Source organism: Scyliorhinus canicula, chromosome 13 (assembly GCF_902713615.1).
Source record: "Scyliorhinus canicula chromosome 13, sScyCan1.1, whole genome shotgun sequence".
NCBI classification, from domain to species: domain Eukaryota; kingdom Metazoa; phylum Chordata; class Chondrichthyes; order Carcharhiniformes; family Scyliorhinidae; genus Scyliorhinus; species Scyliorhinus canicula.
Genome location: NC_052158.1, coordinates 83,700,328 through 83,714,401, shown reverse-complemented (window position 1 = coordinate 83,714,401; position 14,074 = coordinate 83,700,328). Strand labels below are relative to the sequence as shown.

The 14,074-nt window shown below is 47.3% G+C and overlaps 1 protein-coding gene across 1 annotated transcript in view; it reads left to right on the top strand.

The window, feature by feature from the left end:
* The window catches only part of LOC119975449 (vesicle-associated membrane protein 2-like), a 184,276-nt gene extending 179,104 nt beyond the window's left edge, over positions 1 to 5,172 (top strand). Inside the window, exon 4 of the mRNA XM_038815118.1 lies at positions 5,095 to 5,172. Coding sequence (XP_038671046.1) covers positions 5,095 to 5,172 — 78 coding nt within the window. The remainder of the gene's footprint in view (positions 1 to 5,094) is intronic.
* The last annotated feature ends 8,902 nt before the right edge of the window (positions 5,173 to 14,074 follow it).

The following is a 14,074-nucleotide window of genomic DNA, read 5'->3' as shown; positions in this document are numbered from 1 at the left end:
TGAACACCACCACTTGCTCAACGCAGAACAGATGCACCCCCATATGTTTGTGCCAAATACAGAAGATCATCTAACTCATGAATTGTTCGGGAGTGTTGTATTAATTCTGTGATGGATTCGGCATTGAAAGTTTTTAATGCCCTAAATCCCAGAAAACATTCATTCAAAGAACAACACAGGAAACACAGATTGCCAGCTGTTCCTTGTATTTGTCTCTTGCTTCATCAGCCATTATCACATACGTTCCCAATCTCTTCATTTCACCAACTATTATGGATGTTACTTGTTTTGAACAGCACTGAATAACTTCATTGTGAGATAATGGTGAAATATAGCTTATTTTGGATGGTGCTTTGTAGTTCTGAAGAAATAGGTCACACCTCATCAGTAGATTTAAGCACCTGGCTAAATTTCCCCATTTTGGCTGCGTACCGTTTCATCATGACCTCCAAATGGTATTCCTTGCTTCCCAGAAATTTTGCAATGCCAATAATCAGTCGAAGAGACTCTTGTTTTTATTTTATCTCACTGTCATTTTCTGCTTGTAACTATGGTACTACGTCACCATGCACCTGACTGCCTGTGAAGGCCACACAGGACAACATGCTTGCCTGCTGCCTTTTTTTGCTCTCTAAAAGAATCCAGTGCCCTTTTCCAGTTGTTAAGCCAATGTTAATCAATGACCACTGTTGCATCTGGTGTGTTTTGAACTGAACATTTTTCATGGTGAGCAGAGAATCGGCGCCATTGGCGCCGGCGCGGTCGGCGTGGCACCGGCAATTCTCCGCCTGGGATGGGCCGAGTGGCCGCAAATAATTCTGAGTCCCACCAGCGCCGTCCACCTGTGGTCTTACCTGGCGGGACCTCGGCATGCATCCTTCCGGGCCTGGTGGGGGGGTAGGGAGAGGGGGGTCTGACCCCGGGGGGACCTCTGCTGTGGCCTGGCCCGCGATCGGGGCCTACCGTTCGGCGGGCCGGCCTCATGGGCTGGGGGCCTCTTTTGCACCGCGCCGGCCCCTGTAGCCCTATGCTATGTTACGTCGCGGCCGGCGCGGAGAAGGAAGCCACTGCGCATGCGCACAATCTCGTCAGTCTCGGTGCGCATGCGTGCAATCACGCTGGTGGCAGGGTGCACGCGCAGACCCGCGGCGTCTATTTGAGGCCAGTATTGGCAGCTGGAATGGCGTGGATCACTCCAGTGCCGTGCTGGCCCCCTGTAGGGCTCGGAATAGCTGGGCCTGGGGGCCTGTTGATGCCGTCGAGAAACGCGACGGCCTTTATGACGGCGTCAACACTTAGCCTCAGGATCAGAGAATTACGCTTAGGATGCTGCTATTTGCTTAATGGAGTATTCTAATCAGTTGAAACTTTCAAACCAGTGATGTTGAAATGAACATCTTTCCAAACCATAATATTCATATGGGGACCTGCGTTAGTTTTGGCTGCGCTGGCCCGTTTTCATTGTCTCCCAAATCAGATGCTTCATGTTTTCCAACATCTGCTGATGTGACACTTATTGTGGTGGTCTCCTTAACTGGAACCTCCCTCCACACCTGACACCCATTGGAGCTGCCTTGCCTCCTGTGTCTGCTCTCCCTGACATCTCTGTGCCACATATCTGCAGTAACAAAACTGCCTGTGACAGCCATTCCCTACAGGGAACCAAAATTATGATAATAAATTATTCAGGAAAACAATCTGATCGGATCCAACGGTCTCTTTCAAACTCTTCAACTTGGAAAGTTGTTCACTTAAAAATAAATCTAAGTTTGTTCGTGGTCGACTTACTTACCTCTAAACAGTAGCCTTTGGTCATTATATCAGTACCATTTGTTGAGCAACACAATTACCCCACACAACAATTTTTTACAGTAGAATCAATTCTTTGTTTTTCACATTAGAATGGTTGTATTCAAAATAAGTTCAGCACTTTATGATGTGACCATAAGACATAGGAGCATAATTAGGCCACTCGGCCCATCGAGTCTGCTCCGCCATTCAATCATGGCTGATAATTTTCTCATCCCCATTCTCCTGCCTTCTCCCCATAAACCCTGATCCCCTTATTAATCAAGAACCTATCTATCTCTGTCTTAAATACACTCAGTGACTTGGCCTCCACAGTCTTCTGCAGCAAAGGGTTCCACAGATGCACCACCCTCTGGCTGAAGAAATTTCTCCTTATCTCTGTTGTAAAGGATCGTCCCTTCAGTCTGAGATTGTGTCCTCTGCTTCTAGTTTTTCCTACAAGTGGAAACATCCTCTCCACATCCACTCTATCCAGGCCTCGCAGTATCCTGTAAATTTCAATAAGATCCTCCCTCATCCTTCTAAACTTCAATGATTACAGACCCAGAGTCCTCAACCGTTCCTTATACGACAAGCTCTTCATTCCAGGGATCATTCTTGTGAACTTCCTCTGGACCCTTTCCAAGGGTCCTTCCTTCCTTAGATACATGGCCCAAAACTGCTCACAATACTCCAAACGTGGTCTGACTAGAGCCTTATACAGCCTCAGAAGCACATCCCTGGTCTTGTATTTTAGCCTTCTTGACATGAGTGCTAACATTGCATTTGTCTTCCTAACTGCTGACTGAACCTACACATTAAACTGAAGGGAATCGTGAACAAGGACTCCCAAGTCCCTTTGTGCTTCTGATTTCCATTTCCTAAGCATTTCCCCTTTTAAAAAATAGTCTGTGCCTCTATTCCACCCTCCAAAATGCATAACCTCACACTTTTCCACATTGTATTTCATCTGCCACTTCATTGTCCACTCTCTTAGCCTGTCCAAATCCCTCTGCAGCCACCCTCCCCCCCCCCCCCCCCACCCACTTCCTCAATATTACCTGTCCCTCTCCAGATCTTTGTATCATCTGCAAACTTAGCAACATACTTGCAGTTCCTTCTTCCAGCTCATTAATGTATACTGTGAAAAGTTGTGGTCCCAGCACAGACCCCTAGGCACACCACGAGTCATTGGCTGCCATCCTGAAAAAGATCCCTTTATCCCCACTCTCTGCCTCTGCCAGTCAGCCAATCCTCTATCCATGCCAGGATCTTACTCTTAACATATGGGCTCTTAACTTACTTAACACTTAAATTGACGGTAAGATTGGATATGCGCATTATATATGTATATATATTAACAACTGAGGGTGGGATTTCATGGAAAAAATACAGAATCCCATTTTGGCCATGTTTAGCGGGGTGTTCCTGGCACTTGCAGCGCCGAGAATGACACTGCTATTGAATGGGACTCTGCTTCTTTTTCGGGCCTTGGTGAGGTAGGCTGCACTTTGACCCATTTCCTGCACCCATATTTAAATGTCGCCCTGATCTCTCAATGCCCCCCCCCCCCCCCCCCCCCCACTGCGGTCTCAGACCATCCAACGTCCCAACTCACCAATTAGGGATGATCAAGTCCACCAGCCTATTTCATAAGGCTAGGGCACCCCCAGGCCTGATCCCAGGCACGGGCAAGGTGCCTACTCAGGCACCTTGGCACTGCCAGCCTGCCACCACTCCTGCCAACCTGGCAGTGCCACCTGGACACTGGCATCATCAGGGTGGCACCCAGGTGGCACTGCCAGGGTGCAAAGCTGACACTGCCAGGGTGCCCAAGTGGCATCGGGGGTGCCAGGGTACCACCCTGCCCAGAGCCCAACCACCCAGGGCCCCCAATCCTGGGAGACCACCCCCCCACCTCAAGTGCCATTATACCTGGGCTATGTTTGTGGAGGCTAAGGCTAAACGGCCCAGCCAAGGTCTCCGGGGTGAGGCTGTTCGATACGCGCATCGGGGAACTCCAGCACAGACATATTCAAGTGAGCCTAACTGATCACTTGAATATGCAAATCTGGTTCACGCCCAGTGAGGATCTCATTAGATCTTGTCAGCTTCATCACGCCTTACAAGAGGCCTCTTGCAAGATTTACCAGTCTCGCAACGAGGTTGTTATATCGCTTCCTTTGATTTTGACTTGTGCGCAGTGTGACTATTACAACTTTTCACCTACCTCGTGGATTTACAACCGTCAAGTGAGGCAAAACCACACTTGACTCACTGTATGTGGATGAGGCTAACATATTTTAATAAACAGATCATTTAGAAATTTCAGAAAAATTTTAAAATAACCATTTAAATTATTTAAATTTTTTTGTCTGTTTGAAAATGTTAATAGCCCAATTGGCTCGCTTTAATTTAACAAAAAGTCAACTAGCGATAAATGGAATATTCCATTGCTTGTACCTTTTTTGCAGTTCTGCGCGAGCCATAATCGATCATGCCCCGAAGGTCAGGGATGAGGTTAGCCCCTCTCTACCAGGGAGTCAGTTAGCTCGGTTGGCTGGATGACTGGTTTGTAATGTGGAGCAATGCCAACAGCACGGTTTTCAATTCCCATACCAGCCGAGGTTACTCATGAAGTTCTCATGAGATTACTCATGCCTTCTGAGCCTGCACTGCGCTGACCCTCAGGTTAAATCACCACCAGTCAGCTCTCTCTCTCTCACCCTCTGACAAAAGCGGAGAGCAATCTATGACCCTCTGGGGCTATTGTGACTTGCATTTCACTACTACCTCTGTCTCCCGCCACTCAAAGAGCGTGTTATGACATTCCGCAGGAAAATGCGGACTGGACTACTTCTGTTGATAACCCCACCATGTGTGCCATTATATGAATGTCACCAATCAAGGAATTAAAAGGTTTAAGTCCAATTCGCATTTTAAATTCAGATTTTTCAGTAGCTAACAAAATAGATCCTGATTCAGCCAGACGGGGCACAGCAAAATATTTCTGGAGCCCGGGTCCTATAGCCCAGTGCCCAGCAATGCCACTGCTTGTGACCATTCTTCTGTTGACTACTGCAGCACTCTGAATACTGTGTAACAAGGTACACATTACATTATTGACTCGACATTACAAATTGCTCTTCCTTCAGTTTCCTTTATATCACTAACAATTGAAATAATTTAATGTACAAAATGTGTTTTGGAAAATAATTCAATTAACTAAATCTGACTTTACATAACTTTAATGGATGTGATAAGTTTACCCATACTAGACTAATTTATTTTTTGCTATACTTTTAGATGATGATTATAATTGGAGCAATATGTGCATTCATTATCATCGTTCTTATAAGTAAGTACCTTTACTGGAATACATGATAACTATGCATTGTTTCATACTAACTGCCTTACTATGTGCCTCTAAGTTAGATTTGGAGAAAAACACCTGGTTCTACTTTCTTCCCAGCACTCAGTTGTGCACCTCGAGCTCTCCTCTCTATTTTTAAAATTATTCACTGGATGTGGGCATCGCTGGCTGAGCCAACATTTATTGCCCATCCATAATTGCCATTGAGAAGGCGGTGGTGAGACATCGTCTTGAAGGTCCATGTGGTGTAGGTACACAGTGTTGTTCGGAACAGAGTTCCAGGATTTTGATCCAGTGACAGTGAAGGAACAGGAATATAGTCCAAGTCAGACTATTTTCTTTTATAAATGTTTTTTATTGAGTTTTTGAACAAAGTGTGTTTACCGTTATGTACACAGAATAAGATATTCATATATATATATTGAAGAGAAGGGCACACACAAACATATCAAAAAAAAGTAATAATAAAATATAAATAAAAAATAAAATAAAGTAACTGGTAAGGTATTATGCACCAGCTCAACAGCAGTAATTCTGCACAATTGGAAAAATTATTTACAACACATAAGTAGGCATCTGTTTGTGCGGGGATGGGGTGGGGGTAGATATGCATTTCGGTGCCGGAGAAACAATTACAGAGGGCAATACTCGAATGGGTCTGGTGTTGGTGTTGTCACTTGCTTCTCCTGGACGGATTTCAATGCCGTTGTCGCCTCGCTCTCACCTCCGCTTCAGCCATTCCTCCCGTCTTTCGCCTGTATTCTCCTTGCTCTCTGTTCCTGTAGATGCCAAGTTTGTTATCATTTCCCGTGCCCTACTTCCAGGTATCATTTCCCTGCCTCTCCCCACCTCCCTGGTTCTCCTCTATTGTTCCCTGTCTCTTCCCACTTTCCCCCTCTCCCACCCGCTTCTGCCCCCTCCCCCCTCCTGTGGTTCACCTTACTTTTCTCTCAGGTTTAGCTGTGTATCCCCCACTCCTCCCGGTCTATCTCTCCCTTTCATGCTTTGGCTACTTTCCCCTGTTTCTTGGCTACCTGGCTATTCTTCTGCTTGTTCGTTGGCCACAAACAGGTCCCAGAACAATTGGGTGAATGGCTCCCACATTCTGTGGAAGCCGTCGTCTGACCCTCATTTGGCGAATTTGATTTTCTCCATTTGGAGAGATTCTGAGAGGTCAGACAGCCAGTCTGCAGCTTTGGGTGGTACTGCTGACTGCCAGCCGAACAGGATTCTATGACAGGCGAACAGGGAGGCAAAGGCAAGGGCGTGTGCCCTCCTCCCCAGGAATAGATCTGGCTGGTCTGAAACCCCAAAAACCGCCACTTTCGGGCTTGGCTCCACCCTCATTCCCATCACTTTGGACATTGCCTCGAAGAAGGCTGTCCAGCACCCTTCAAATCTGGGGCAAGACCAGAACATGTGGGCGTGGTTGTCCAAGTCAGTCTTGCTTGGAGGGAAACATGCAAAAAGTCATTGACAAATAGGGTTAAGGAAAATCCCAAGGTTTTTTACATGTACATAAAAAGCAAGAGGGAAAGGGTTGGCCCACAGAAGGATAGGCAAGGGAATCTATGTGTGGAGCCAGAGGAAATGGGCGAGGTACTAAATGAATATTTTGCATCAGTATTCACCAAAGAGAAGGAATTGGTGGATGTTGAGTCTGGAGAAGGGTGTGTAGATAGCCTGGGTCACATTGAGATCCAAAAAGACAAAGTGTTGGGTGTCTTGAAAAATATTAAGGTAGATAAGTCCCCAGAGCCTGATGGGATCTACCCCAGAATACTGAAGGAGGCTAGAGAGGAAATTGCTGAGGCCTTGATAGAAATCTTTGGATCCTCACTCTTCAGGTGATGTCCTGGAGGACTGGAAAATAGCCAATGTTGTTCCTTTTTTTAAGAAGGGAAGCAAGGAAAATCCATGGAACTACAGGCCGGCAAGCCTTACATTAGTGGTAGGGAAATTACTGGAGAGAATTCTTCGAGACAGGATCTACTCCCATTTGGAAGCAAATGGACGTATTAGCGAGAGGCAGCATGCTTTGTAAAGGGGCGATCGTGTCTCACTAACTTGATAGAGTTTTTTGAAGAGGTCACAACGTTCATTGATGCAGGAAGGGCAGTGGATGTTGTCTATATGGACTTCAGTAAGGCCTTTGACAAGGTCCCTCATGGCAGACTGGTACAAAAGGTGAAGTCACACGGGATCAGGGGTGAGCTGGCAAGATGGATACAGAACTGGCTAGGTCATAGAAGGCAGAGAGTAGCAATGGAAGGATGCTTTTCTGATTGGAGGGCTGTGACTAGTGGTGTTCCGTAGGGATCAGTGCTGGGGGCTTTGCTGTTCGTAGTACATATAAATGATTTGGAGGAAAATGTAACTGGTCTGATTAGTAAGTTTGCAGATGACACAAAGGTTGGTGGAATTGCGGATAGCGATAAGGACTGTCAGAGGATACAGCAGGATTTAGATCGTTTGGAGACTTGGGCGAAGAGATGGCAGATGGAATTTAATCCGGACAAATGTGAGGTAATGCATTTTGGAAGGTCTTATGCAGGTAGGGAATATACAGTGAATGGTAGAACCCTCAAGAGTATTGACAGTCAGAGAGATCTAGGTGTACAAGTCCACAGGTCACTGAAAGGGGCAACACAGGTGGAAAGGTAGTCAAGAAGGCATATGGCATGCTTGCCTTCATTGGCCAGGGCATTGAGTGTAAGAATTGGTAAGTCATGTTGCAGCTGTATAAAACCTTAGTTAGGCCACACTTGGACTATAGTGTTCAATTCTGGTCACCACACTACCAGAAGGATGTGGAGGCTTTAGAGAAGGTGCAGAAGAGATTTACCAGGCTGTTGCCTGGTATGGAGGGCATTAGCTATGAGGAGCGGTTTGTTCTCACTAGAACAACGGAGGTTGAGGGGCGACCTGATAGACGTCTACAAAATTATGAGGGGCACAGACAGCGTGGATAGTCAGAGGCTTTTTCCCAGGGTGGAGGGGTCAATTACTAGGGGCATAAGTTTAAGGTGCGAGGGGCAAGGTTTATAGGAGATGCACGAGGCACGTTTTTTACATAGAGGGTAGTGGGTGCCTGGAACTCGCTGCCGGAGGAGGTGGTGGAAGCAGGGACGATAGTGACATTTAAGGGACATCATGACAAATACATGAATAGGATGGGAATAGAGGGATACGGACCCAGGAAGTGTAGGAGATTTTAGTTTAGACGGGCAGCATGGTCGGCACAGGCTTGGAGGGCTGAAGGGTCTGTTCCTGTGCTGTACTTTTCTTTGTTCTTTGTTCTTTGTATGCAGGTGGTGGTGGTGTTCCTGACAATCTGCCGCCCTTGTCCTTCTAGGTGGTAAAAGTTGGGATTTGAAGGGCATTGACAAACGAGCTTTGTTGAGTTGTTGCAATGCTTATTGTAGAGAATACACAATTCTACCATTGCGCTCCTGCGGAGGAGATGAACATTTACTTGATGGAGAGGCTGTTTTGTCCTTAGTGGTGTTGAGCGGCTTGAGCTTTGTTGAAGCAAGTGGAGAGTATTCCATCATACTCGTGATTTATGTCTTGTAGATGATGGACAGAATACATAAGAGGGTGATCGGAAAGTGTTCCAGAATGCAAGTAGCTGGAGGCATGTAGTACTATTAAGAGTGGGATTGTGTGGTTTGGCAGTTTTAGAAGGTATCCTTGGTGGGGTATTCGAAGACTAGAAGAATGCTGAGGTGTGACAGCGTTGCCGAGGAGATCTTTCGGCCTGGCAATAGGAAATGATAGTTCTGAGATGCAAAAATCTTGGGACTGCGGGATGTAAAGGTTGCTGGGATGTGACACTTGTCTTCAGTTATGAGAGCACCATGTTGAAATATTATGGTGATGGGAAAATTAAAGGAAGTGACTACTGGTTGTGGCAGTACTGGAAGGGTAGTGAGAGGATGGGATCTTGGAGCATTTGGCAAAGGTCCCAGGGCCTCAAGCCAATGTGAGGTGGATAGTGGAGTCTGGGAGCATTGGCAGCAGACTAAAGTGAAGGTCCCAGGGTCGTAACCCAATGTGACATGGATAGTGGAGTCTGGGAGCACTGGATAGTATACTAAAGTGAAGGTCCCAGGGTCTTAAATCAATCTGAGGTGGATAGTGGAGTCTGGGAGCATTGGCAGCAGACTAAAGTGAAGGTCCCAGGGTCGTAACCCAATGTGACATGGATAGTGGAGTCTGGGAGCACTGGATAGTATACTAAAGTGAAGGTCCCAGGGTCTTAAATCAATCTGAGGTGGATAGTGGAGTCTGGGAGCATTGGACAGTATACTGAAGTGCGGGGGAATTGGGAAAAGTAGGTGCCCGTCTGATGAGGGATCAGAGTAAAGTGTTTGGACATGGCAAAAGTACTGGGGAGAGAAAGTTCAAAGGACTTCAAGCATTAGGGAGACAAGTTTTGGAGACATTTGGCCGTGATTCTCCGCAACCACGATCGTTGGAAGAATAGCGGGAGGTCCACTCCCGCACCTCACGCTATTCTCCCACCCCCCCAAAATGGTGTGTCTGGTTTTTCAACACGCCGCTCGGAGAAACGCGGGCCGCCGTTTTTCATGGCGGCCCACGATTCTCTGACCCGGATGGGCCGAGCGGCCTGCCGTTCCCGACCTGTTCACGACAGTGGCAACCACACCTGGTCGCTGCCATCGTGAACATGGCGCGCCAGGTAAGCGTGGGGCCAAGGGGGGGCGGATCGGGGATCGAGCACCACGACCGTGCTCGGGAGGGGACTGGCCCGCGATCGGTGCCCACCAATCGTCAGGCCGGCGTCTCAAGGGCACGCACTCTTTCCCCTCCGCCGCCCCGCAAGATCAAGCCACCACGTCTTGCGGGACGGCTGAGGGGAAAGACGGCCACCGCGCATGCGCGGGTTTGAGCTGTCCAACCCGCGCATGCGCGGCTGACGACATTAGGTGTCATTCTTGGCGCGCCGGGCCTTGAAGCCAGGGACAAGGCCCGGCCACCGAGTTTCCCGGTACGGCCCGCCTATCCCCCCCGGGTAGGGGAGAATAGGGGGCCGGGAGAGATTTCCGACGCCGTCGTGAACCTCTCCAGGTTTCACGACGGCGTCGGGCCTTGCGGAGAATTCCGCCCAATGAAAATTAAAGAGGGTGGAAGATCTAGTCCTCAGTGTGATAGTATTGGGTGAAGCATAGGGTCTCAGAGTAGTTGTTGAAGGCAACACTGTACCTTGTCCAACTCCTGTTCTTTCACAGATACTCCCTCCATCTCCAACTGTTAGTTCATATTGACACCTGCTGGCCTGTATCCAGGGTCTTAAAAGAAGCGGCTGCAATCTTCCAAAATTCCTGAGATTTTGGAAATGTCTCAGCAGATTTGAAAACCTCAAATGTAACACCACTATTCAAGAAGGGGTAGGAGAGACAGAAAGCAGGAGACTATAGGCCAGGTAGTCGAACATCTGTCATTAGGAAAATGCCATAATCCTTTTTTAAGGAAGGAGTCATAGGACATTTAGAAAATCAAAATATAATCAGACAGAATCAACGTGGTTTTGTGAAAGAGAAATTGTGTTTGACAAATGTATTCGTGTTATGTGAGGATGGAACAAGCAGGGTGGATAAAGGGAACCCACCATTTGTAGCCAGATTTGGTCACGATACATAGATAGATAGGAAAACGGGTTGTGAAGGGGGATACAAGGGCTCAGCAAAGGAATAAATTAAGTGAGCAAGCAAAAGGTAGCAGTTGGAGTACAATGTGGAAAGATGTGAGGTAGTCCACTTTGGAAGGAAAAACAGGAAAGCAGATTATTAAAATGGAGAAAGACTGCAGAATGGTGCAGTAGGGAGGGATCTGTGTGCCCTTTGAAATAAATCACAAAACGTTAACATGCAGGTACTGCAGGTAATTAGGAAGTAAATAGAATGTCCTTTATTGCAGGGGGATGGAATAGATTATAGAGAAGTCTTGCTACAACTGGACAGGGTATTGGCGAGACACACTTGGGGAGTACTGTGTACATTTTGGTCTCATTACTTAAGGAGGGACTGACTTAGCATCATAATGTCATACAGTACAGAAGAGCCCCTTTGGCCCATCGCGTCAGCACTAAATTTACACTCGTTCCACTTTCCAGTACTTGGGCTACAGCCTTGAATGTTATGACATTTCAAGTGCCCATCCACGTATTTTTTGAAGGTTGTGAGGTTTCCCCCCTCTACTACCATCCCAAGCATTCCAGACTCCCACCACCCTCTGGGTGAAAAAACGTTTCCCGAAATTTCCTCACCTCCTGCTTCTCATCTTAAAATTATGCCCCCGTTATTGACCCTTCAACTAAGAGGAACAGCTGCCTCCGATCTACCCTCTCCACGCCCCTCATAATGTTATACACCTCAATTCCCCCCTCAGCTTCCTCTGCTCTAAAGAAAACAATCCAAGCCTATCCAGACTCTCTTCATCTCAAATGCCCCATCCCAGGCAACATCCTGGTGAATCTCCTCTGCACCCTTTCCAATGCAATCTCATCCTTCCTATAGTGAGGGGATCAGAACTGCACACAGTACTCCAGCTGTGGCCTAACTAAAGTTTTGTACAGCTCCAACATAACTTCCCTGCTTTTATATTCTATGCCATGACTGATGAAGGCAAGCATCCCGTATACCTTCTTAACTACCTTATTAACCTGTCCTGCTATCTTCAGGGATCTGTAGACAAGCACCCCAAGATCCCTCTGTTCTTCTGAGCTTCTAGTGTCCTGCCATTCAGTCAGTACTCCCTTGTCTTGTTACTCCTTCTCACGTGCATCTCCTGACACTTTTAAGGGATACATTTCATCTTCCACTTATCTGCCCATCTGAGTAGCCTGCCTATATCTTCCTGCCACCTTCTTCCTCATGATTAACCATCGTGCTAATCTTCGTGTCATCCACAAGCTTACTTATCATCTCCCCTTCCCCCCCCCCCCCCCCCCCCCCCCCCCCCCACATTCTCATCTATATCGTTCGTATATATCACAACCAAAAAAGGACCCAGAACTGATCCTTGGGTACACCACTGAACAACTGGCCTCTAGTCACACAAACAGCCAGCTACCACCACCCTTTCTCTCCTGCCACTAAGCCAGTTTTGGATCCATCTTGTCAAGTTACCCTGTCAAGTCATGCTGACTACCCCGATCACCCCTTGCCTCTCCAAGTGGAGATTAATTGTCTCCTTCCGAGTTTTCTCCAGTAGTTTCCTTACGACTGGTATGAGACTCACTGGTCTGTAGTTTCCTGGTTTACAACAGCTATTTAAAAACATGAATCAGTCGAGGTGATCTCCCTGGGGCGTAACGGTAAGTCTATCTCATGGGGGGAGAGGGAGAGGGCACTGCCTCTTGGCACATGTTGGCACTGTCAGGGTGACACTGTAGATGCCATGGGGCAGTGTTAGGGGTGGCATTCACGTTGTTTTTTTGGGGGGGAAAGGATCACCCGATGCTGATGCTTGTGGTGGGGTCTGAGGGGGGGGGGGGGGGCGGGGGAACAACTGTTTGGGTTATTTTCGGTCCTGGTTGTGGGTGCCCCGATCTCAGTAGAGCCATGCTTGTCTGCTCTATGAGGTCCCGTCCCACTACTGTGATGGCATAAACCATGCCCCCTTGAATTTCTTTTCAGGATGTCTCAAAATCTGGACTAAAAACGCAGCTGTGCAGCTGGAGAGCTACAGGCCGGGTTTCAGTCAGAGCCTGACATTGTGAAAAAATATGGGAAAATTCCACCCTTAAAACCCTGAGAGAGCTTGCCAGGGTAGACGCTGATGGAGTGTTACCCCTCGTGGTAAAATTTAAAACTAGAAGACACAGTTTAAAAATAAAGGGCTTCCATTTCAATTGGAGAGGAGAAAGAATTTCTTCTCTCAGAAGATCAATAGTCTTTGGAATTCCCTTCCCAGACAGCAGTGGTGGCTGGTTCATTGAATATAGTCAAGGCTGAGTTAGACAGATTTTTGATTGACAGGGGAGTCATGGGTTATGGGGAACAGGCAGGAAAGTAGAATTAAGGACACTTTCATGTCAGCCATGATCTTAATGAATGGTGGGGCAAGCTTGATGAGCCAAATGGCCTGCTTCCACCATTACTTCTTATTTTTTAATGGCCTTTTTCCCTCTCCCCTCAATTCAGTTTGGCGCATTTTCCAAGCTGGCATTTTCCCAGCATGGTAGCACAAGTGGATAGCACTGTGGCTTCACAGCGCCAGGGTCCCAGGTTCGATTCCCCACTGGGTCACTATCTGTGCGGAGTCTGCACGTTTGCCCATGTCTGCGTGGGTTTCCTCCGGGTGCTCCGGTTTCCTCCCACAGTCCAAAGACGTGCAGGTTAGGTGGATTGGCCATGATAAATTGCCCTTAGTGACCACAAAGGTTAGGAGGGGTTATTGGGTTACAGGGATAGGGTGGAAGTGAGGGCTTACGTGGGTTGGTGCAGACTCGATGGGCCGAATGGCATCCTTCTGCACTATATTCTATAACCCCATTCTATAACTTTGAGATGTGATCTACTAACATAGTGTGGGTGGTGGCCAGAATGGAGGTTCTCACTCGAGATTTGAGCAATTAACTTTCAATTGGCTTTCTGCTGAAGCTACCTGCCCTTTATGGGCATAATTTACCATTTCATTTCTAATGATTGAATGGAACTTTTTACAATGTTATATGTTATATATTGATCTGGATTTTGCCACCCTTATAAGGGGTGAACCCACATCAAACGGGAGGTACAAAGAGGTGTGCAGGACCAAATTCTGGGATTCCCATTGTGTAGTATTTTTAAATGCATGCGATAAGGTTGTGAGTCTGAACACAGTAATCCCAAAGCCAGTAGTTCCATTGTGGGGTGGTGATTTCAGACCGTCAGCCATAAAGGG